General features: G+C 39.4%; 1 protein-coding gene across 9 annotated transcripts in view; it reads right to left on the bottom strand.

Moving 5' to 3' along the window:
* LOC127866516 (unconventional myosin-XV-like) overlaps positions 1-24,964 on the bottom strand; it is a 153,295-nt gene that overhangs the window by 8,770 nt on the left and 119,561 nt on the right. For 5 of the 9 annotated variants that reach the window (XM_052407077.1, XM_052407072.1, XM_052407074.1 and 2 more), the window contains 13 exons: positions 24,347-24,455; positions 23,615-23,629; positions 20,529-20,668; positions 19,301-19,384; positions 18,389-18,546; positions 14,946-15,052; positions 13,485-13,537; positions 10,661-10,733; positions 10,018-10,094; positions 9,362-9,444; positions 8,858-9,083; positions 1,295-1,375; positions 240-497 (listed from right to left, as the gene is read on the bottom strand). In XM_052407077.1, coding sequence (XP_052263037.1) covers positions 240-497; positions 1,295-1,375; positions 8,858-9,083; positions 9,362-9,444; positions 10,018-10,094; positions 10,661-10,733; positions 13,485-13,537; positions 14,946-15,052; positions 18,389-18,546; positions 19,301-19,384; positions 20,529-20,668; positions 23,615-23,629; positions 24,347-24,455 — 1,464 coding nt within the window. Of the gene's footprint in view, positions 1-239; positions 498-1,294; positions 1,376-8,857; positions 9,084-9,361; positions 9,445-10,017; positions 10,095-10,660; positions 10,734-13,484; positions 13,538-14,945; positions 15,053-18,008; positions 18,032-18,388; positions 18,547-19,300; positions 19,385-20,528; positions 20,669-23,614; positions 23,630-24,346; positions 24,456-24,964 lie in introns of all 9 variants that reach the window. The other 4 variants (XM_052407080.1, XM_052407076.1, XM_052407078.1 and 1 more) reach the window with 3 other exon arrangements.

Below are 24,964 nucleotides of genomic sequence, written 5' to 3' on the forward strand. Positions count from 1 at the left end.
AAAATTCCATACAAATGGAAAGTTTCCGTCCTGATTAGCCTGTGCAAACTGCGACTTCCGAAGCTATCACACTAATTGCCAACAGAAACAGTTAAGTGATCAGAATGTACCAAGACTACTATTCTTTTAACTCTTATCATAATGCTGAAATAAACATTCATATATGTGTGCTTTTAACATTTTGTTTCATGAACACCAAAGAAAGGCCAAGTGCACTATGCAGCCTATATATTTCTCACCTGGAAGTACATGAGTTCGTTGTAGAAGAGGTTATCAGACACCTTAAATGGGAAGTACCAGACGGTTCTCTGGAACACAAGGTCGTATTCCGTGCTGGTACGCAGTAGCTCTGTGGTTACGTCCAGGATGTATTCCTCGTTACGGAGGCGACTGAACGTGCCTGAGCGTGTACGCAGGAACACTGTGTACTCGTCAACCTCCACCGCATCCTGGATGTCGATACGACTGCAGATGTCCTCCACGCAGTCACGCACAACCTGAAGTCAGATTTGAGGTACAGACCAGAGGTATTTACATGTTATTTGTATATCCTTTTGCTTTTGTAGCTGCTGTAGTACATCATTTCAGACTTCCGTATCAAAGTTAATGCACAGTAACATTACAAATCTAGTGCTAACAGTAATTGCTTATGAATTAACCTGTTCCCATCAGAAGCAAAGTGAAAATGGCTATGTGCGAACAGCATAAAACCAGAACAGCCAGCGAGTGACTTGGAGTCTGTTCAGGTTTTATGCTGTTTTCTTCTCATCAGTATCCAAGGGTGGGAAATACAGCCTTTAAAACTTGAATATAGTAAGAAAGGTCTTTAATTAAATGTAACTTTCTAAGGGACTACAAATGCGTCAAAACACGCATCTAAGTGGTAAAGGGTTTATCTAAATAATTCAATAAGTATTTTTGAACACAACAAATAAATGATCAAGGGACATACTCCCTGGTGTTAGTATACATTCAACACAACAGCTCTACATATCAAAAGGTCTGATGCTTAACAAAAATCAAGTAAATAGAAGTCCATGCCAAATGTCACAATTTTGCTTTAACAATATAAGCTGAAGGCAACTTTCTTCATACTGCAATTAAGTATGCAAAATTTCTATTGACACAATTATAGAAGCTTTGTAAAAACAATCAAAATTATAATTAAATTAACCGCATAAACACTATTCTGTACAACACCATAAGCTATAAAATAGTAATAAGCATCAATGAAATAAACAATTTTAAGTTCTTTAGGCAGATTTTGGAGAAATGGTTTGGAGGTTTCACTCACAGTGCAAGGTTTGATGTGGACTACTCCTTCCCTCTCAGAGCCGCTGTACAAAAACGTGAACCGTTTGGAGATGCGACCATTCTGAAACAAACGTGGAACAATATTATAGCCTAGTGGTGTACCTGATATGGTTTCTACCTAACAATCAGGCGGTCCCATTTTGATCCACAATATGTAACTGTTCCAACTATTTCCACACAAAGTACTGGTTTTACCTAGATATTAGACAAGAGAGTCTCAGTAAGCCTTATATCAGTGAGGCTTTAAATACTTTAAGTAAAAATAAATAGGTTTAATAAAAATTAAATATTATAATTGCCAGGCCTTAACTGGTAAAAGTCAACTTATGTAGTTTTTAATCAACAAAATAAATCTTGAACAAGGTCTGAAAACCTGTTTCTCACTAAGCAAGATCTTTTATGTGATTTAAAAAAATATTTTGTAAGCAATCCAGTAAAAACAAGACATGTATCCATCGCACATAGTTACCCCCACTAAAGCCCCTGGACTCATGTGAATTTATAACAAAAAGTATTAATTGGAGTAAACAAAAAACAAAAGTGAATAAGCCTAAAACAATTTTTTCTAGTAAAATTCATTTTAATTAGTAATTACTTACCTGATATCATATGCTATTTACTCCGATAGGATCGTAATTTATCCGGAATTTTTCGTCCGAGGAATCCCACACTTTTTGAGAAACCCGTCAGGTAGGTCAGAGCGGTCACATTAGTGCCGTGTAGCCGCACAACCAAAACGGGACATTACCCAGAATCCACTCTTATTCCAATAAAAAATATGAAATATTAGACGAAGAGCGGGGTGGGAGGTGGGGCTTACAGATATCAGGTAAGTAATTACTAATTAAAATGAATTTTACTAGAAAAATTTGTTTTAATAGCTTAATTACGTTACCTGATATCATATGCTGAATTTGCAGCTGAGGCGGGAAGGTTCGCGAAAATCTCCCCATCACAGCGGAACCCATATCTCGGGTTCTCAGCTAATCTTCGTTATTACGGTATTAACTTAATTCACGGACAAGCGTAATATACCTATGCCGTAGAAGATACTACCGTTTGTGCAACCACAAGGGGGCCCAACAAATACAAGTTGTCCTGTTGGCACTTCAGAGAACGAAGATAAAAAGATGAAAAAGTAGTCTGATTCCTCCAGAAAGCAGCTTGAAGCACGTCAGAGAGTGGGGTATGATTAATATATGCCCACGAAGCCGACATTGCTCGTAATTCATGCGGTCTAATCTTAAAAAGGGATGAATCCCTTGAAGAAAGAGAAGAGTCGAGCCCTTTTTATAGTCGAGGCTACCCAACGGGAAATAGAAGCCGCAGACACATCGCCCCCCCCCTTTTAAGGGAATGAAGAGTCTCTTACGAGAACCTCGAATAGACTTAACTCTACTAAGATAGAACTTCAAAGACCTGACAGGGCAGAGGAGTCTATCTTCATCTTCATTACCACAAGTTCTAGAAAGACTTGGGACCTTGAAGGGTTTAGAAGCCATAGAGGGGAGTTGATTTTTAGCAAGGAATCCTGGCTGACACAACAAGGTGACAGAGCCATCGGAGGAATCAAAACGAAGATGGCTTTCTTCGATAGAAAGAGCATGAATTTCACTTCTACGTTTGGATGAAGCCATGGTAAGAAGGAAAACGGTCTTCCAGGTTAGGAACTGTAAAGAAGCCTGATTAAGGGGTTCATAGGGAGCTTTAATAAGCAATCCAAGAACACAAGCCAAATCCCATTTGGGGGTAAGAGAACGAGACACAGGACGTTTAAGTTCCATGGCTCGGATCAGTTCCGAAATGGCTGGGTCAGCACAGACTTGTGATGACTTACGAAAAGCCAAGGTATGCGAAAGCACAGATCTGTATCCTTTGATGGAGCTAAGAGAAAGTCTCTTATCATCAAAGAGATAGATTAGAAAATCCGCTATGCGTCTAGCAGAGGGATTGAGGGGATCAATTTTCCCTCGAACACACCAATTAGAGAAGAGTTTCCAGCGAGCATCATAGACTGCTCTGGTGGACTTTCTCCTTGCAGAGGCAACGAGCGTTGAAGCCCTGACAGAAAAGCGTTTCTTCTGCAGGGATTTCCTGATAACGGCCAGACGTGTAAGTGGAACATGTCTGGATCCATGTGAAGTCTGCCTCTCTGAGATAGGAGATCTGACCTGTGCGGGAGTTCCCTGGGAAATTCGCACAGGAGACCGAGAAGGTCGTTGAACCAGGATCTCCTGGGCCACCAAGGGGCTATCAGGAGGATCCGGCAAAAGCTCACCCTGATTTTCCCTAAGATTTGGGGAATTAGAATGGGTGGGGGATAAGCGTAAGCGTCCAGTTGATCCCAATCGAACGAAAGCGCGTCTACCGCCCACGCTGCTGGTTCGTACACTGGACTCACATACAGAGGAAGTCTGTGGTTGTCTCTGGTCGCAAACAGGTCGACCAGTGGATAACCGAATGTGAGGAATATCTGATTGGCCACTTCCTGATGAAGTGTCCACTCCGATGGAAGTAACTGGTGTTTGCGAGACAAACCGTCCGCCAGGGCGTTGAGACGACCTGGTATGTGTTTGGACAAGAGAGAGACGTTTAGGCTCTTGCAAAGAACAAGTAATTTCATGGTTTCCAGATACAGGGAGTGAGAGTGTGTCCCGCCCTGTTTCTGGATGTAAGCCACGACTGATGTGTTGTCTGTCGATACCATCACACAGGAGTCCCGAAGATGTGATTGGAATTGAGAAACAGCTAGAAAGACTGCTCGCATTTCGAGATTGTTTATGTGCAGAAGAGACTCCTGAGGAGACCACAATCCTGAAAATGTCAGGCTGCGGGGTTCCAGGTGAGCGCCCCAACCTTCCATGCTCGCATCCGTTATGAGATGTAAAGACGGTTGCGGGGGAAGAAGCGGTACTCCTGCCAACAGGGTCTCCTCGTCTAGCCACCATTGAAGGTGGGGGACTAAGGACGGAAGGATGGGAATCTGTGTAAGCAGATTGTCTGGAGACCATTTCCATCGAGCTGAGAGATAGTGCTGAAGAGGACGTAGGAAGAGACGTCCCAACTGCACGAAGTCTGCTACAGAGCTCAGGATACCGTTGAGTGAGAGGAAATCTTGAGCTGTGATATGAGATTGGGACAGCACCCATCTGACCTTCAAAAGGAGGTCTGATATACGTTGCGATGAGACCCTGACCCGATTGATGTGGGTCAGAAAATTCATTCCCACGAATATGAAATCCTGAGAGGGAATGAGGTCTGACTTGGCTACATTGAGAAGGAGTCCTAAAGAGAGGAGCTCCTTCCAAGAGAACTCTAGGTGTAGCAGAAGCAGTTGACGATCGAGCTGGTGTAAGAGCCAATCGTCGAAATACTGAAGCAGTTGAACCCCGTGTAATCGGAGGTGGGCGCTCACTGCGGCCATGAGTTTGGTGAAAACTCGTGGAGCCGTGGCCAATCCAAAGGGCATCGCCCGAAACTGGTAGACCTGGCCTCGAAAGGAGAAGCGCAGGAACTTCCGGTAGTTGGGATGGATAGGAACATGGAAGTATGCATCTTCCAGGTCCAAGGAAACCCCCCATTGCATGGGTTTGATGGAGCGCCGAATGAAGGCAAGAGTCTCCATCTTGAAAGTAGGTTTGTCTAGAAACGTGTTGAACACTTTTAAGTCTATGACTGGTCTCCAGGAGCCGCTTTTCTTTTGAACAAGGAAAAGGCGACTGTAAAATCCTGGAGAACAAGGGTCGTGAACCCTTTCTACCGCCTGTTTTTCCAGGAGTCCGAGAATGGAGTCTGGAAGTAGTGGATGCGGAGATACCAGATCTATTGGGACGCGAGAGAGTGGGGGCCTTTTTTCGAATTGAAAAGTGAGGCCTTGTGTGACGAGAGAATGAACCCACGCGTCCGAAGTTATTTGGAGCCATCGATTTGCGAAGTGCATAAGTCTGGCCCCGACTGGTACCTCCGGCATCAGAGGTTGTGGCGGTAGAAAGGGGTATGACCAAGGGCTGACCTTTAGGAGGTCCACCCTTGCCGGAAGAAGGATTAAATGACTTCTTGTCCGCATTGGGTTTGCCCTTACTCCAATTTTGTTTTACAGAAGGCTTCCGATAGGAAGTTGTTCTGTTTTGAAAAGGAGGCCTATTAGTGGGCTGACGTGGAGCAGACGGACGCTTAGTAGGGAAACTGTCCCTTTTAGCGTTCTTGGCCGGTGGGGCTCCTGGGGGCTTAGAAGCAGGGCGCTTAAAAACCACAGGGCGCTGGCCAGAGTTGCTCCTAGCTAAGGAGGCATGTATCTGATCTTCACGATCAGCAGTAAGTGCCGACTGTATCCTCCCTCTGAAAAGAGACTCTGCTGTTAGTGGAGCAGTTCGAAGGGAGTTTACGCCTGTTTCCAAAAGGAAATTATTGGGCAAGGAAGAGAGGATGAGGTCTCTCCGAAGCCTTAACATCTCAGACATAGAAGACGCAGCATTGTGAGATAAACACTGCGTAGTACGTGAAAGATGTATCAACAAGGTACGGAGCTCCTCTGGGATTGAATCAGAGAGCTCCCAAACCAAGTCTAAGGCTGTGGCTGCCATGAGATCTAGCTGGTTAGCCAGACCTATGGAACGGCGTTCTCTCAGCTCCCAATTTTCCAACAGGGAAAGAGGGACTGATGTATGGGTAGATAATGAAGGCATTGTAAGTGACAGCTTACTAATGTCAGCATCAGGAACCGGAAGTTTGGAAAGGTCCAAACCGGTAGCAGGATCTGGTACCGGGGCCTTATAACTTTTCCCGCTGTCCATCTGTTTAGGCTCCGTCAGCTCCTTAGGGGCTTTCCATGGAGATGGCGAAGGCTTATTGGCTGGTTCAAGTGACTGGAAAACAGCCATTGTGGAAGAGCCAATAGGAAGGCGTAGATCCACTCGGGAAGTAGCCTTACTTATCCTGCCGGGCTCTCGTCTGCGTGCTACCTGTTCTGTAACGGTAACTGCAGATCCTGTGAGAGACAAGGAAGGGCGGGGGCAGAAGTCCTCATCTAAGGTATTGAACATAAGTTCGTATACCTGATTGATGGAGGCCAAATAATAAAGTTTGGCCTCATTAGACTCCGAACCCGCCTCAATCGAACCATCTGCGGGAGCATTGGATTGATTGAAACCGGTGGATATAGGAGAAGGAATAATAGATTCATTCGCTTCTATCATGAGAGAATCGTTTTCCGGCACCATCAAAGATATAGCTGGTGAGTTAGGTCTCTCAGAGATCAAGTCAGCAGACTCACTTTGAATACCAGAGGTCGCTGGTAAAGGATCAGTCGAAAAAGGGACAAAGATTCCCGGCGACTGTTGGATCCACAAAATATTGGGATTTGATGGTGTAGCGGCAGCCGGGGTATACTTCTATGCAATGTGGAAGAGACCAGTGGGGCTGAAAACGCAGCCGAAGTGGTTAGATTAACCCCTGTACCTTGAGCCTGATATGTATGCAAACTAGTGTTTGAATACAAGTTATGCTCAGTGGTTGTAGGAATGGCTGAAGTGTGTGTTGAGGCCAACATAGAGGCCGAGACACATGGAAGGGTGTCAATAGATTCCTCAGAGAAGGATCGACTAGGGGACCTAGGAGTCCGAGAGCGCCTAATAGAGGAAGGTCTATGTCCCTTATCCCTGCGACGCAGAGACACTGTTCGGCAGCGCTGGGAATGATGTTTCCTGATCGAACGTCTCCCCGAGAGCTGGCGTGATCGCTCTTTACGAGGCAATCTACGCCGAGAAACACTCGGTGAGTGTGAACGACGTCACCTCCGGTAATGATGAGGGCTATTTGAAGTAGACGATGAGTCAAACGACGACGAGCCCGAGGTGGAGGAGTAGTCGGAAACATCAGACACTACACGTTTACGTCTGTGACTCACAGTAGAAACGCGGCTGCGTCTACCTTTGTGGAGTACTGACAAGGTAGTGTCAACATCTACGGTGACCGGAACGGTCTGTGGCACAGACCGAAACCCGGTGACCGGATCGGTCATTACATGACCGGTGAATGGACCGGTCACAGCATGACCGGTGACTGGACCGGTCACAGCATGACCGGTGACCGGACCGGTCACAGCATGACCGGTGACCGGACCGGTCAATGACCGGTTGACCGGTGACTGGACCGGTCATAGCATGACCGGTGACCGGACCGGTGACCAGTCATAGCATGACCGGTGACCGAACCGGTCAATGTTGACCGGTGACCGGTGAAGTCTCCGGACCGGTCAACTGGTCATTCCCGATGAACGGACTGGGCAAATTTTGTCCGGTGTCACGGGGTTGGGACCGATGCCTGGCAGCTACTGGTGGCATATGGTCAAGATCGTGTGGTGAAAAGTCCCGACACACGGAACTTTTCCTACGTTGATCTGATGCCAAGTCATTCAACTGGTCATTCCCGATGAACGGACCGGGCAAATTTTGTCCGGTGTCGTCACGGGGTAGGGACCGATGCCTGGCAGCTACTGGTGTAGTATGGTCAAGATCGTGTGGTGAAAAGTCCCGACACACGGAACTTTCCCTACTTTGATCTGAACTATTCTTGTTGCGTCCACGATTCTTGAAGGGTCGACGCTTAATGGCCCAGGTATCTGCAGACCAATGCTCACAGAAAGGGCAGCAGTTATCCTGGGTACATCCTGCACACGACAGGCAGCTACCATGGTTGTCCTATGCTGCCTTTGTGTGTCCACATGAGCCACATGTTTGAGGCATACTTTGCCTTGAACAAACAAACAAATACACAAAACGATACAGAAATACACGGATATATATACGGAGAATGTTTTAACGCAATACAAAAACTTCTCTATTCTGTTAAACAGAAGAATCCAGCGAAACAGAAGCAACAATTAAGTTTATAACAAAATGTCGGCCTTTGTATATCGCCATCCGGAATAAGAGTGAATTCTGGGTAATGTCCCGTTTTGGTTGTGCGGCTACACGGCACTAATGTGACCGCTCTGACCTACCTGACGGGTTTCTCAAAAAGTGTGGGATTCCTCGGACGAAAAATTCCGGATAAATTACGATCCTATCGGAGTAAATAGCATATGATATCAGGTAACGTAATTAAGCTATTAAAACATATAGGAGCAAGAGTTATGGTTCTTGTGCACTGAACATCCCCTAATTAGTATCTACCTTCCCATGAAGTAACAAGTTGATACCTCTTAACACTTTCAGTGCTGGAACCGAATTTTGAAGGCCTTTGCAAACAGTTTGGATCCAGATGAGATGCCACAGAACGTGGCGTCTCATCAGGATCCAAACTGTTTGCTATTCTGATAGTATTCTTTGAAAAAAATCGAAGAAAATGCTAATTTTAGAAATTCAGCAGACGACATTTTAGCAGACAACAAATTTCCCAGTATGCAAAGGGTGAAGAGTTTTCAAGAGAAGCTTGGGACAACATTTTTGTACAAAAATGATCAAATTGCAAAAGGTAAAACAGCAAGAATTTCCAACCCCAAAAGTACTACTGTAACCAAAAATAAATGTAAAGTCGAACTCACTGCCAAGGCATTTATCTCTTCCTTCAATGGCACATTCTTCCTGCCCCCATACTTAAAGGTCTTGCGGAGGTTTTGCAGACATATGCCCGCCGCGCCGCTGTAGGTCCTCTGCATGTCGGAGGCCGTTGTCTCCAGGTACTTGAACAGGTACGGCCTAAACGACTCCGAACAGTCGCAGTATGCGGCCACAATCGCAAACAGACGCCATCCCATGATGCAACTCTTACTGTTAGTTATAAATAGAGTAAAATGTTAATGGTTAGTACAGAAGAATAAACAATAGGCAAGTTTTACTATATATTTGTAAATTATGCAAAAAAAAGACATCTTTGTATGTTGTCTCTGAACAAGATTTGCAATGTGACTTTTTTAAATTAAAATACTGCCTCATTTCCAAGAGATTTGCAGAGCATATTGAGTAAAGAGATGAAAATGTAAGGAAGGCTGATGTGACCTCAAGTTGCTTTGACAATGACAATGTAAAGAAGGAAGATGCGAACTCACGGCTTCATGCTGCGGTTGTTAGTTGTCTGCTTACACAGCTGGCAGTAAACCTCATCTCGAAGCTCAGGATACTTGTGGCAATACTGAAGTGAAAGTTACACAAACTGGTATCAATCTAACAAGAAAGACTAGCGTGATATGCAACAAGAGCACCGCATAACGGGTTCCACGCTCGGCTGCGGGTGCATTTTTGAATAAAAGAAAGCTTGTCAAATTATTGTTTTTTAGAGGTCACAGCGACCTTGACCTTTGACCTAGTGACTCCAAAATGGGTGTGGCGTGTAGAGCTCATCAAGGTGCATCTACATATGAAGTTTAAAAGTTGTATATGGAAGCACTTTGATTTTAGAGCAAAATGTTAAGGTTTTAGCATGATGCGGACGGCGAGCTGGCTATGACAATACCTCGGGTTTTCTCCGAAAACAGCCGAGCTAAAAATTGGTGAACAAAAAGGGCAATTCATCGTATTGCGGTTTTATAATGCACATAAATATATATTTCACACTTACTTTATGCCCAATATTTAAAGAAAAATAATATAATTTTTACATTTGTTTTAAATGTGTGACGATTGTTATGAGAATTGATAGGGACAAACACTTCATACTAGCATGTGAAGATAGACTCATGGTTGATTGAGGTATATTAGTACTTACCCTTAGAACTTTGAGAGCACAGTCTATCTCATTCTGGTTTGACGCCATCGGGTAGTCTCCCATGAACTTCATTATACCTGATATATGTGAAAATATTACCTCAATAATCCAATCTAATAATATGTATTCTTATTGTGACAAAAACAATCAATTCTTATTGTAAAAGTCAAACAAGCATAAAACTGCAGTAATTAGTCATTGTAAATTATTATTTAAATAATTGGTGATTGATACTCAAGGAATTGAACAAAACAAAACACAGTTATAAGACATTTGTATTTAAAAGAAAAAAGAACTTTTTAAAATATGCCTCGAAATGCCATATATATAACAATGCCCTATCTGCTTATTTAACCCTTTCAGCGCGGGAACCGAATTTTAAAGGCCTTTGCAAACAGTTTGGATCCAGATGAGACACCACAGAACGTGGCGTCTCATCAGGATCCAAACTGTTTGCTATTCTGATAGTGTTCTTTGAAAAAAATCTAAGAAAATGCTAATTTTAGAAATTCAGCAGAAGACATTTTCGCAGATGACAAATTTCCCAGCATGCAAAGGGTTAACACATGAATGCTGAGCCAGTGTAATCCTGATCTGGCCAATAATATTCAGTTCAAGTACAGAAACATGTTTAAAGTCTTACAAATGAAGCATTCAGTGGCCATCTTGTTGAGGTCAGCACCTTCAAGTTTCAGCATAGATGTTTGTATTGGTGACTGAAAACAGAAGTGTCAGATTTCAAGAACAAACACAAATAATTCAGAAACAACAAACATGTTTCATAATTGCAACTATGTTTTAAAATTGATACAATTAATAGCATTTTAAAGATACACATGTATTAATGGTATGGAACTTATTTCCATTGAAATCAAGAAAATTTGTTGAATTGATATCCCCTGCCCAAAATAAATTTTGTGACAGACAGACGGACTGACGTGTGGACAACGCCAATTCTATATCCCTCGGCCTTTGGCTGGATAAAATAAAACATTTGATAAATTGTTGATTACAAATCATTAACATAAGCATGAGGTATACTGCAGTTTGCAAGATCAATGGAGCATGATACATCTGAATAACCACTTGTCTATTTTTATTCTCTCTTATTCCATTAAAGCAAGACGAGGCTTTCAGCTCCATTGTCACATAACACCTTCTGACTTCCAAGGCTCATGGTATGCTGGTAACCAATAAAATCAACTTGACATCTAAACTGGTCCCCCGTTGAATATAACCATCGACTCCGTTGACTATAATATATAGAGAGTATGCGATAGATAAGGGGAGGTAACCAATCTACTTGACACCTCATCTTTCAAGAATGAGGTCCACTACAAACACTCTCTGTGGACTCATCCTTGTACAGAATTAGGTCCACAACAAACACTCTCTGTGGACTCATCCTTGTACAGAATAAGGTCCACGACAAACACTCTCTGTGGACTCATCCTTGTACAGAATGAGGTCCACTACAAACACTCTCTGTGGACTCATCCTTGTACAGAATGAGGTCCACTACAAACATGCTCTGTGGACTCATCCTTGTACAGAATGAGGTCCACTACAAACACGCTCTGTGGACTCATCTTTGTACAGAATGAGGTCCAGTACAAACACTCTCTGTGGACTCATCCTTGTACAGAATGAGGTCCACTACAACAATCTCTGTGGACTCATCCTTATACAGAATGAGGTCCACTACAAACACTCTCTGTGGACTCATCCTTGTACAGAATGAGGTCCACGACAAACACTCTCTGTGGACTCATCCTTGTACAGAATGAGGTCTACTACAAACACTCTCTGTGGACTCATCCTTGTACAGAATGAGGTCCACTACAAACACGCTCTGTGGACTCATCCTTGTACAGAATGAGGTCCACTACAAACACTCTATGTGGACTCATCTTTGTACAGAATGAGGTCCACTACAAACACGCTCTGTGGCCTCATCCTTGTACAGAATGAGGTCCACGACAAACACGCTCTGTGGACTCATCCTTGTACAGAATGAGGTCCACTACAAACACTCTCTGTGGACTCATCCTTGTACAGAATGAGGTCCACGACAAACACTCTCTGTGGACTCATCCTTGTACATAATGAGGTCCACTACAAACACTCTCTGTGGACTCATCCTTGTACAGAATGAGGTCCACTACAAACACGCTCTGTGGACTCATCCTTGTACAGAATGAGGTCCACTACAAACACGCTCTGTGGACTCATCTTTGTACATAATGAGGTAGTGGCAGAATGAGGTCCACTACAAACACGCTCTGTGGACTCTCATCTTTGTACAGAATGAGGTCCACTACAAACACGCTCTGTGGACTCATCCTTGTACAGAATGAGGTCCACTACAAACACTCTCTGTGGACTCATCCTTGTACAGAATGAGGTCCACGACAAACACTCTCTGTGGACTCATCCTTGTACAGAATGAGGTCCACTACAAACACTCTCTGTGGACTCATCCTTGTACAGAATGAGGTCCACTACAAACATGCTCTGTGGACTCATCTTTGAACAGAATGAGGTCCACTACAAACACTCTCTGTGGACTCATCCTTGTACAGAATGAGGTCCACTACAAACACTCTCTGTGGACTCATCCTTGTACAGAATGAGGTCCACTACAAACACTCTCTGTGGACTCATCCTTGTACAGAATGAGGTCCACTACAAACATGCTCTGTGGACTCATCCTTGTACAGAATGAGGTCCACTACAAACACTCTCTGTGGACTCATCCTTGTACAGAATGAGGTCCACTACAAACACTCTCTGTGGACTCATCCTTGTACAGAATGAGGTCCACTACAAACACTCTCTGTGAACTCATCCTTGTACAGAATGAGGTCCACGACAAACACTCTCTGTGGACTCATCCTTGTACAGAATGAGGTCCACTACAAACACTCTCTGTGGACTCATCCTTGTACAGAATGAGGTCCACTACAAACACGCTCTGTGGACTCATCCTTGTACAGAATGAGGTCCACGACAAACACGCTCTGTGGACTCATCTTTGTACAGAATGAGGTCCACTACAAACACTCTCTGTGGACTCATCCTTGTACAGAATGAGGTCCACTACAAACACTCTCTATGGACTCATCCTTGTACAGAATGAGGTCCACTACAAACACGCTCTGTGGACTCATCCTTGTCCATTTGAGCCTTGTTTTGGGAAAAACGGGCTTAATGCATGTGCATTTATAGTTGTCTCAGATAAGCCTGTGCAGTTGGCACAGACAAATCACGACAACACTTTCCGCTTGTATGTTGTGTTTTTTTTATTTTAAAGGAAATCTCTATTTAGCAAAAAGCCAGTTTAGGCAAAAAGAGTTTCCATGATGAGACTATGCCAACTGCGATGCTCATTAGACAACATCTCTCAGCTAACAAGAATGAGGTATACCATACTTAAGGTCTTTTTCCAACATTATATGTATACCTACCCTTGTCCACTTAACCATCTCAGCTTGCTCCTTCCATGTCCAGTCTCCAGAACCTGCAAGGTGACCAACTGGACCTGACATTCACTGTTGTGTGCATAGGCAGCCATCACATTTTATATACATATTAATTGTAAATAATCAGTATTTCTAGATCCAAGAAATATCTTACTGCAAAAGTACTAGTTAAATTCCAATGCATGTAAGAATACAAAAGGTTCTTTGTACATATTTATGATTGTCCTGTAAGATAGGACACAGATGCCCTCACCACATTCCACCTTTGTCACATAACCACTAATGTCAATAACAAGCTGTTTTACCAAAAAATGGACTTTTGAGCTTGATGCATTCCTTGACCTTTGAGGGAGGGACAAATTCAACATGTCATTTCATGGTTGTCATTTGTGGTAAGCAATTTAAAAATTTCATGATGAATTAACCAGTTTTAGTCCAGACAAGCTGTTTTATTTGATCTTTGTCCACTAAGTGTGACCTTGACTTTTTAAGAAGTGAGACTACTGTTTTAAGGAACACGTTGTCTTATGAAAGTTAAAATTTAAAATATATGACAATGTAAGACAAGACACGGATATTTAAGCTGTTTCATGGTCAAATTTGACCATTGAATTGTGACCTTAACCTTTGAAGAAGGGGGATTTTTTAACACACAATGAATTGTGTTATGATGGTTAACATTTGTGCCAAGTTATTTTAAAATCCATCAATATCTGGCAAAGTTAGACAGAATTTTTTGGACTAACATCCGGACATAATTATGGAGGGCCATAACTCCCACTAGTGACAGGTGAGATTTCAATGATAATTAAACACAGCCTTAATTTTTGATCAAGGCCTTCATTTTATGCTTATAAATATTTTCTGAAAGTATGATCAGATAAAAACTGGCCAAGTTAGAGAGAGTGAACCAAATAGCTTGGACCCATTGACGGACAGTGCCGAAACTATATGCTTCCATAAGAGGCATAAAGAAACATACACATTAAACTGTAATCCCAGCTTAACTGATATACAGTACAATAAAGCAATGTCAATAATTTGAAGCTGTACATATACAATGTTAATTAAGAGCTTATGCATATTCTTGGTATTAGAATGCAGGATATTTTCAAGCCATACCTCACCTCTCAGTCTTTTTGTGTTTCTTAACCAAAGAAATACAGTTTTTACATTTGAAATGCAACCAGACATACAATTATGTAACTACTAGAAATGTTTCAAATGTTTTTAATGTAAGTCATATGACTTCTTTACTGAAAACAAACTACTTTGGCAAATGCCATCTAGCTTATCATGAACGTTGAAAAATGTATTCACTTCACCGCCTAACAAAAACATGCATGATTACAATGCATGCAAAATATTGACCTTCATAAACAAAACAACAAAACTAACTGAGGGAAGGTATGGCTGAATGCATATAAACGAAGCAACCACCGTCACCTTTGCGCTTCCTATGCTCTTGTTTGTGAAGATTATGCAGTTTAAATTTCTCGATAGATTTTATAGTGCCGTACATTGAGCCATCGCTGGGGCGCGAAATGTCATACCTTGAAAACGAGACAACCATGCGTCACAGAACAATGCAAGTGCACAAAACATCAACAACAATGGTACATACCAAAGACGTAACAATAAGTGCATAGTGGGTGTAACAGGTACAAAGTTCCATATTTTCATGAGGAATAGACGCCAATTGCATACTTATTTAATTGAATGTCATTAAATTATTATCTAAGTACTAGATACTCCAGCTCTCCTTTACAATAGAAATAATGCCATTAAAAAAATCCTCAACAAAGCAAATTCAGGAACTTTGTGTGTATAATGATAATTGTACAATTGCATACAGGATTGTCTCCACAATTGGCTTGTAATGTGAGATGCAACAAGACACCAAAACATGAACCTGTTAATGTATTATTCTTGCTGGTTATTTGACGAATTATTCAAACAAAAATTGATAATACTTAAGAATCTTATCACATACAGTCAATCTTGTATTAAGAGACCACTTAAGGGAGTAATCAAAAGTGGTCTCTTAATAAAATGGTCTTTAAATAAAAAAGGCCATTCTGGAAGAATGCTTACCCTCAATTTTAATCTATATGAAGGATAATGTCTTTTGTCAACAATGATTTTAACTTTTATAATAAAATGAATATAAAAACAATACATAAACAATATTTTACTTATAATGTGTTTTATTTTTTCACTTATTATAAATTATCATTTATTATAAATGAATTGTGTGTACTTATTTATTTGCAAAAACAACATAGACAAGGAAATATTTTTCGCGTTTTTTTTCACCTGACACATTATTTTCCACGTCTTCAAGCACCTCGGCTTTACGCTTAAGAATGCTCTGAATTTGAGTTTTACCGACTCCAAACTCATGTGCGATTTTACGTCCAAAACCCGATTTTTCTCGTTCAACGTTAACACTTCGTTTCGACATTTTAATTTCTGCATGTACACTTAACGCATGTATGCTTACGGATTTCGACAGATGTTGCCGATTAATAGTTTATTTTCCACACTTCTCAGGAAATGTCGCGTACAGTGCATTGTTTCTGCACCTGTTATCTATACTCGAGAAAAATCGGCGTTGTCTCTTAACGTTCCACATAGTAAACTATTTAAGCTGTAGACTGTGCGTAATACGTTCCTCTATTATTCAACTCAATAAATTGATACGCAGTCTACAACAATACCGGTCAAAACCGGTCAACGAGACAAAGCATAATCATAATGGTTGGTGTGAAAACAAAGCAGAGGTGTAACAGTACATCTTATCGGCTTAGATAAACAATTAACACGGATTTGTCCCTAAAAGATCAATAGATTAACCACTTTTACCTCCTAGTGGTCGCTTAATTCAAGATTCGGACATCAAAATACACAAAAATCAGCGGTCGCTTGTCGCGTAAGACAAAAGTTGCTTAATACAATATTATTATATAGCGAAAAAGCTCCGTGGGATTTCAAAATGTTCGCATAAGACAAAGGTCGCTTAATACAAGTGGTCGCATCCACAAGATTGACTGTATTTTACATTGGATATATTGTAATCTCTTGAAAAATGAAGGTAAATGTATGGCCACTTAGATTTGTAACATGTGGCCATTTGATGCTCATGGTGTACAAATATTATTTAATATAAGAATCATTCTATAAGATTTGTATCTGTAGATTCAAATTTGTATTTCATTCTTCTTTGAAAAAGAATGTGGATGATTTTCCATTTATCTTTGCAGCTGCTTACGTTCACATTGTTTTTCTATGTCAATGTCATTTCACAAACAGCAAATTTTGAAGACAAATTAGCACATACAGGTATAGAACAAAAGGCTGAACAAAGGATGCAAAGCATGATCATTTATCAACCCAGAATGCATTCCCTTATACAAATGTGGGGGTCATTCAAACAATTCAAGGTTTTGTGCAAACAAGACTGTGTTACCGATTCTAAATCCCTCAAGGGGAAAAACACTGTGAACAATTTGTTATCCAAAGATGGGAAAAAGCAGTGACAAAGCACTGTATGCTCATTATGCAGTCAAGTTTTAATTTGGTTCAAAATGAAGGAACTTAATGAGTAAGTGATGTGTAAACGTGGTGAAACAGGTCACACTGCAGTAAATACTGCATAAATCAATCTGCATGAAAAACAATGTTTTAAGCCAAACAAGCAGTTGTTTGATCACACTGCTGTACAATGAACACTCTCGTGACTTAGCAACCTTTCATGGAAGCAAGTTCGTTAAAGTTGGGGAAGGTTTTCCCAGACTGTTTCCTACGCCATTCTGTGAGAACATGTTGCATCTCCCTGCTCTCATAAGAAAAATCCCTGAGACAAAATAAATTGGAGAATATATTCTCTATTTAATGATGTAGAACAGGCTATTTTTTGGTTTTGGTCTGGTCTTTTTCTGATGAAACCTTGTGGATTTTAAAGAGATGATATGCAAAAAAATGCTGAATGGTTTTATTGTTGCTTACATGACAAAATGTTTTGCATATCTTTACAGAGAAACTTAACCCTTTCCTTCTCAGAATAGAAATTACAATAGCTATGTGCAAACAGCATAAAACCAGAACAGCCTGCTAGCCTGTTCAGGTTGTATGCTGTTTGCTGCTTATCAGTATCTAAGGGTTGGAAATCAAGTCTTTAAAACTTGAATCTAGTTAGAAAGGTCTTTAATGAAATGTTACTTTCTAAGGGACTACAAATGCGTCAAAATACATATCTAAGTGGTAAAGGGTTAAATCAGATCCAAGGGAATTTATTTGACTTACATTTCAATACACAAGAACTGCACATACATAGACAAATTGATAAAATCTGGTACTTAAAAGGATGAAGCAATGAAGATGATTATACTGGTAAACTGATGGTGTAGCGGTATAATGTTGCATATGTATACATATATACATATATATCATGCAGTATAAACTGTCATGCAGGTAATGTCATATTATCAATGTCCACCAGTCCTGTACCTTTCTTTCTCATAATCTCTTTTCTGTAAAGTGAATTGAATATGTATTAAGGATACAAATGTACAACAAGAAATACATTCATAAATACATTCATAAATTCATAAGAAACATACATTAATACTGAACAGGCCATGTGTTCCGAACACAACATAATTAAAAGGTTATAAACGATAAATTGTCCACATTTTGCAAAATCTTTCTTCAAAATTCTTGTCATAAAGTGTAATATACCCAACCTAGAAAATGTCCTACATTTCTCACAAATATGATCATCTAAAAATCTATAGGACATAATTACATATCATGAAAAAAAACAGGGCCACAGTTCAATCACAATCAACATAATGTAAACATCAATGACAAAAATCCCCAAATCTTACTTCTCGATGCTTTCCCGGAAGTGCAGTAGGGCAAACTCCATCATGGAGAACTTGCCGTCCGGGACGTGCGTGCCCTGGCTGGTCTCACTGTGGTTATCTGGGGCAGGAAGGGCTTCCCGTAGTACTGGCCCGTTCTGAACCAACTCCCGGGACGTGTCCTGTATGGAACAGGGGAAAATCATTTGGCATGAAAGCAATACCTTTTCATAGTTATGGCCTTGAACTTTTGAATCGAGTTATTTTTTGGAATTTAGCTGAAGAATTCAATTGATGTGATTATTCTAAAAAAATATGTTTGCTGCACTATTGAAGAATAAGATCTGATGAGCAGAATCCTTGCTGTATTGTTATTACTTAAATTGATGGCTGCAGTTAGTAGGTTGTGATTTTATTATTTTAGAAACAAATGAAATGGCTATTTATTGCTAAAACAGATGGTACCCTTTAAACAGCATTTACTGCTGTAGATTCACACATAAAATCTTTCATAAATCATAAATCTTTTCAATACAAATGAAAATTAAAAATAAACCTTTGTATTAATATTGCACAGTTTACATATATTATTTTAATATCAGTAAGTAAGATATTTCTTTTAATTTGAGCAACAAATAATAAAACTTTTAGCTAAAAGAGTTCTACAGTACAAATGTATTCAGAATGGTACATGACTTCATGGATTGCCCAAGACATAGCTAAACATACAAACTAACAATTATGTATACATGTTAAATTATCTTACACGCATTCAATAATTTCAAATTAATTAACAAATTAAAATTACCTGCTTTCATGTATGCATAACATTTCTCCTAGTTTCACAACCCAGTGAAGCTTAACAAGGGTGAATATCTGACTATCTACAAGTTAAAGCAAAACAGGAATAGGCAGACTAGAGATGGGAGTACGTACCCGGTTGTTGTTGTGTGACTTGTGTATGACCCTCTGTACAGTGGTCTCTGAGACGTGGGCTACAGGCGCTGGCGGGGGGAGACTCTGAGAGGATGGAAAGACACGAGGTACAGTGAGTACATAGACGGCTGCAGATAGGTAGGAGCAGAGAACTAGGAGTCAGAATGGGGTATACACGATACACAATAGATATGGGGTGTTATATATGAGCTGCATTCTGGGAAAAGTGGGCTTAAGACATATGCATAGTGTCATCCCAGATTAGTCTGAGCACAGGCTAATAAGGGACAACACTTTCAGCTAAACTGGATATTTGCTTAGAACAGATTTTCTTAAAACAATTTTTTTTATAAAAATGGAAGATGTTGTCCCGAATTAGCCTATGCCAAATGCACAGACTAATCAAGGATGACACTTCATGTAAATGAGTAAAGCCCAGTTTCACAAGAGTGTTGCTCATATGAAGTGATACATATGTTAAATGTGTGTGTGTGTGTGTGTGTGATTTTTAAGGAGTATTTATCCTTAGAATTTTCCATTCTGTCCCAACTGACGTTTGCTTTAATGCCCAATGCTTCTTGATCATCCATAGGTGATTTGGCTAAACAAACTTTGTTCTTATGAATTATTAATCCAGTATGTCATTGCATACATGTCCAAGAAAGCATAAAAATGCAAACCAATAATACTGTATTAAAACACTTGCATGGGATGGGGTCAGTGTTAAACCAGTTGTTTTTACTGAATTATGTCAATTAAAAGTAGATCTCTTTACTTCTTTTGAAGCATATATTAAATGATCATTGTTATTTCATTAGTCAATAGGCCGCTAATCAATATTTATAACAAACAATATTCTGACTGCCTATTATCCCACTGTATTATGTAGTGATAAGGGATTGACTGAGTTTTGGTGATTACTTTTCCATGGCAGAATTTATTTATTTTTATAATATTATTTAACTTTGCGATAATAAGGGAAAAATGTTAATATATAATGAATTGAATGTAAATGAAGCCTGCATTGTCTGTACAGATAGGGAAATAAATGTATGCTCCAGCAAAGTTTCTGTATATCTGTTATTTATTTAATTGATTAGTTGATGAATCATTTAAAAAAAAAGAAGATCCCCATCAACTTTTTTTAGAAATTAATTACTGCGGTTACATTGAAGAGGACTACACATATACTTAGAAGAAGGTTACGCAGCGCTGTTTCAACACTTACTCGGAAACTGGATGTTCGGTCCAGGGCAAGGGATTGACCCTGATTGCTGCGTGCCACTTCGACCTCATGCCTGGCTAGAGGGCGTATCATCTCCGCGGGGAAGTACCCCACCACCCCGTTCAGTGTCCCGTATAGCCAGCCTGCAATACGAGGGATGAGATTAAAAGAATGTCAATGCATTTAATGTACGTTTGGTTAACCCATTTATGCCTAGCGTCTAGAAAAAAGGCCTTGGCAAACAGCGTAGACCAAGATGATCTGGGTCTGACTTGTTTGCTTAAAGGAATTTCTGTAAGAAATATTCTAAATATAGAAATAAATATACTAGACATCCCTAATTTTGGAAATAAATTTTTCCAATTTAGAAGGATGGGAAAGTCCACTAGGCATAAATGGGTTAATATTCAGATTTATATCTGAACCAACTGTGATTTTCTTTTGCAGACTTTGGCTTAGATTTTATAAAGACAATGAAAAGTAATAACTGATTACAACAGACTTAAAAATCTTCCCATGAAACAATACTAAATTGTGTTTTGAATATCTATTAGGAACATAATTATGTTATGTATTTATTTCCTCATGTATATCCCATCACTATGGAAATATATACTTTGTCATGGATCTATGTAGCAGGGTATTCACTAGCTATCAACAATACAGCTAATCCGTTACATTTAAGCATTCTCAGTTTAACTCTTACAAAAATCTACTAAATAATTACTGTTAATCAAAATAATTTGCAAAATTGTCTACACTAGACAATATGATATAATATGAAATACAAATATAGTGAAAATAATAGCATGCAAAAAAACGAAATAAAACAAACTAGTCTACATGGACATATTAGCAGGACAAACCACATAAATATGAATACCAGTAATAGAACAAGAACACACAAACAATTATTTAATATAATGGACAAACATAATACCTATGTGCTCTTATCAATGTTTAATTAAATTCTTGTTCGCTAAATTTGATCTAACTACTACTAGATTAACATTGTATCATACCAACAAACTTGGGAGGTCGTTTACCCCTTCCTATAGCTGTTGCCCAAGGATATAATAAAGAACTATGTTAGATGAATGGAATATTAAAATTTAGTGGCTTACATATTTGCTTACAGATGAGAGTGGCTCTGCGAAAACAAGACAAAATGAATGTGCCTTAAGTGTTTTCCCAGATTAGCCTGTGCAGTCCACACATGCTAATCAGAGACGACACTTTCGGCCTTAATTAGACTTTTGCAAAAAAGAGACTTCCTTTAAAACAAAAAATACCATTAAAGCCGAAAGTTTAGTCCCTGATTAGCCTTTGCAGATTGCACAGGCTATTCTGGGACAACACTTTACCCACATGCATGAAGCCCAGTTTTCCCAAAATAAGGCTCATATCGTGAAACGTTAGAAAACTTCAAAACATCAGCGCACAGCCTGAGACACTTGCAATGTGGCTGATAAGTTATATAGATGCACAAAACATTATTACATTTTAAAATTTGTCTAAGTTAAGAAAACTAGATGTTTTGTCCAGTCTACATTAAACGCAAAAGTTTCACCTGCAGTGAAGAAAGTATGATTAATTTATTCAATCTGGATACAAACAAGAGCTGTCAGAGGACAGCGCGCTCATATATTCGAGTGCTTGACAGTATAACGTAAGCCATCATGGAGAGGGGGGGGGGGGGGGGTATAATGTGGGTGATCATTTAATAGATGATCTTTCAAAAATAAGAAAACAATTTATTTTTATTTTATTTGGGGGGGGGGGGGGTGTTGGGGGGGGGTGTTGGGGGGAGAGGGGGGTATAATGTAGGTGTGTGATCATTTAATAGATGATCTTTCAAAAATAAGGGGGATGGTTTGGGTGGAGTGCATTGTGGTATGTCAGGTAAGTGTTGTTTTGTCAAACTTTAACATAGCTTTATCAATAATATGCATATTCTAAGTATAAAAGGAGCAATAATTCTGTCAAAATGCTTGATACAGTTGTCTGCTTTTGTTTATAGGTTGGGGTCATGATGGTAAACAAGTATGCAAAATATGAAAGCAATATGTCAAGGGACATTGAAAATATTTGGGGTAGTACGCAAACTTTAACATTTGCATGCAAACGCCAACGCACACCCCGATGCCGTGGTGAGTAGGATAGCACCACTATATATATTTCATATATAATAGTCGAGCTAAAAATTATATTGTCTATATTTCATTTAAAATGTAGTTTTTCTATGAAATTAATCTATGAGATTTACTCATTTTTCAATATTTTTATGACTTGAAGTTTTCTGACACTTGGTAAATGGCTATTGTTTTGCTGGCCATGTTACTTTTTTTTTTTATTGATAATTTTGGAAAGACAATCATTACAAGAAAAACAATACCTGTGTTTGTGAAACACAATGCCCCCTACTTCTCTTTGAAGCAGCACCACAGCTATTTTAGAGAAAATTGAGAAGTCCAAGGCCCATAATTACGCCAAAAATCAACAGACCAAAACAAAACTCACACTTCATCTGTAAGTCATATAGGTAGACTCACATAACTACAATCAGCTAAATATATGAAAGCTTTTTGTAAAAAAAATCTTCGGAAAACATTTAATTATAGAATAAATTTCAATGGCCCATGCCCGTAACTTCGACGAAAATCAATGGACTGGAACGAAACTCACACTTCATCTCTACGTCATGTAGATAGTTTTACATACCAAAAATCACTTAAATATCTGAAAGTGTTTCACAAAAAAAACTTTGAAAAACGGTAATTATAGAGAAATGTTTGAAGTCCACAGCCCATAACTAACCCATACATCAATGGGCCGGAACGAAATATATGAAGATCATGAAGGTAGACCCACATACAAAAAATCAGCTAAATATGTATAAGCGTTCCGTGAAAAACCTTGGAAAAATGGAATGCTGGACGGACTGACAGACGGACAGTCCGACAGCTATATGCCACCCCTACCTAGGCATAAAAAGGAACTATCTTTCACAATGAAATGTTTTAATAAGAGGACTAGTTGTGGTTCACAGTGGGCATAGAGAAACGAGTGGGTACAATAGTCAGGCTTACCTCTCTTTCTATGGGCTAGTAGTGTAAACAAAACAGATACAGAGTTTCATCAATGGCCGACAATTTTCATGGTTCATGGTTGTTTGCCAATTCACCATCATGCATTTCATTATAACTGATCATCGTTCATGGTTATGTGATATACCCTAAAGCATTAAAACGACTAATCATGGTGCATGTCATATTCTTTCCACCAAATCCTTAATTATACTATCATTCAAAATGTTACAGCTATATTAACTAGAACTGCAGTGCCAATTCTTAATGCTTTATTAACACTAAATTTATATGCACACAACTTAAAGAAGACTTCAAGATTTGACCAATTGTTATCAAAATGGTTAAAATGTCTTTATCATTTTAATTGGAAAAGGGTTTGCTACCAGACATCATGGAATTACCAGTTTGACAGTTGTTTATAATCGCATAAACAAAACTAAAATACTTCAATATGAGCCTTTCCCTTGGAAAACAAGGTTTAATGCATGTGCGTAAAATGCCGCCCTAAATTAGCCTGTGCAGTCCAAAAAGTCTGATCAGAGACAACACTTACCGCATAAACTTGATCATCGTTAAGAAGAGATTGTCTTTAAATGAAAAATACCATTAAAACAGAAAGAGTTGCCCCTGATTGGCCTGTGTAAACTGCAAAGGCTAATCCAGGGCGACACTTTATGCACAAGCATTAAATCCTGTATTCCCATAAATAATAGTCTGTATATGAGTATTTACCGTCATCTACATCTGCATCCATGAGCTTGATTACATCCCCTCTCTTGAAGGACAGTAAAGTGCTCTCCCTGGTGATGTAGTCTTTCGTTGCCACTACAAACTTGTTGCTCTAAAGACAAAAATGTTTGTAATAACTTTTAAATACCTAAAACATATTAGCAAAGTTAATGTAAAAAAACATGTTTAAAGGTGTCCTAATATATTTGAAAATACAAAATGTGAACAGCAGCTATAAATCTGTTGGCACATGAAGAATCTGATTCAATATAAAAAAACTATAAATATAGCATGCAAGCAATAACACAAAAGCTGTACTTTGCTATTTTTTTCTTACAATATTTCATTGAAAAATCAGTGAGCGTTAAACATGGGATAGCCTTTGACACTATAGATGCAGATTTAATAGTTTATTCAATATAATTTACACCATCAACTTTTGTGTGTGATCACTTACAACAGAAATAAAACCTAATGCACCAAGGTCTGGCTGACAGCAAATTGCTTTCCAAAGGTGAAGTACTTTGGAGTTAAACACAAATTATGGATTGATACCAAAGTGTGATGGAACAGGACAAAATTCAGTAATTGTGTGCTTTTTTTTTCATAAATAACAACACT

This window comes from Dreissena polymorpha, chromosome 2, assembly GCF_020536995.1.
Source record: "Dreissena polymorpha isolate Duluth1 chromosome 2, UMN_Dpol_1.0, whole genome shotgun sequence".
Taxonomy (NCBI): domain Eukaryota; kingdom Metazoa; phylum Mollusca; class Bivalvia; order Myida; family Dreissenidae; genus Dreissena; species Dreissena polymorpha.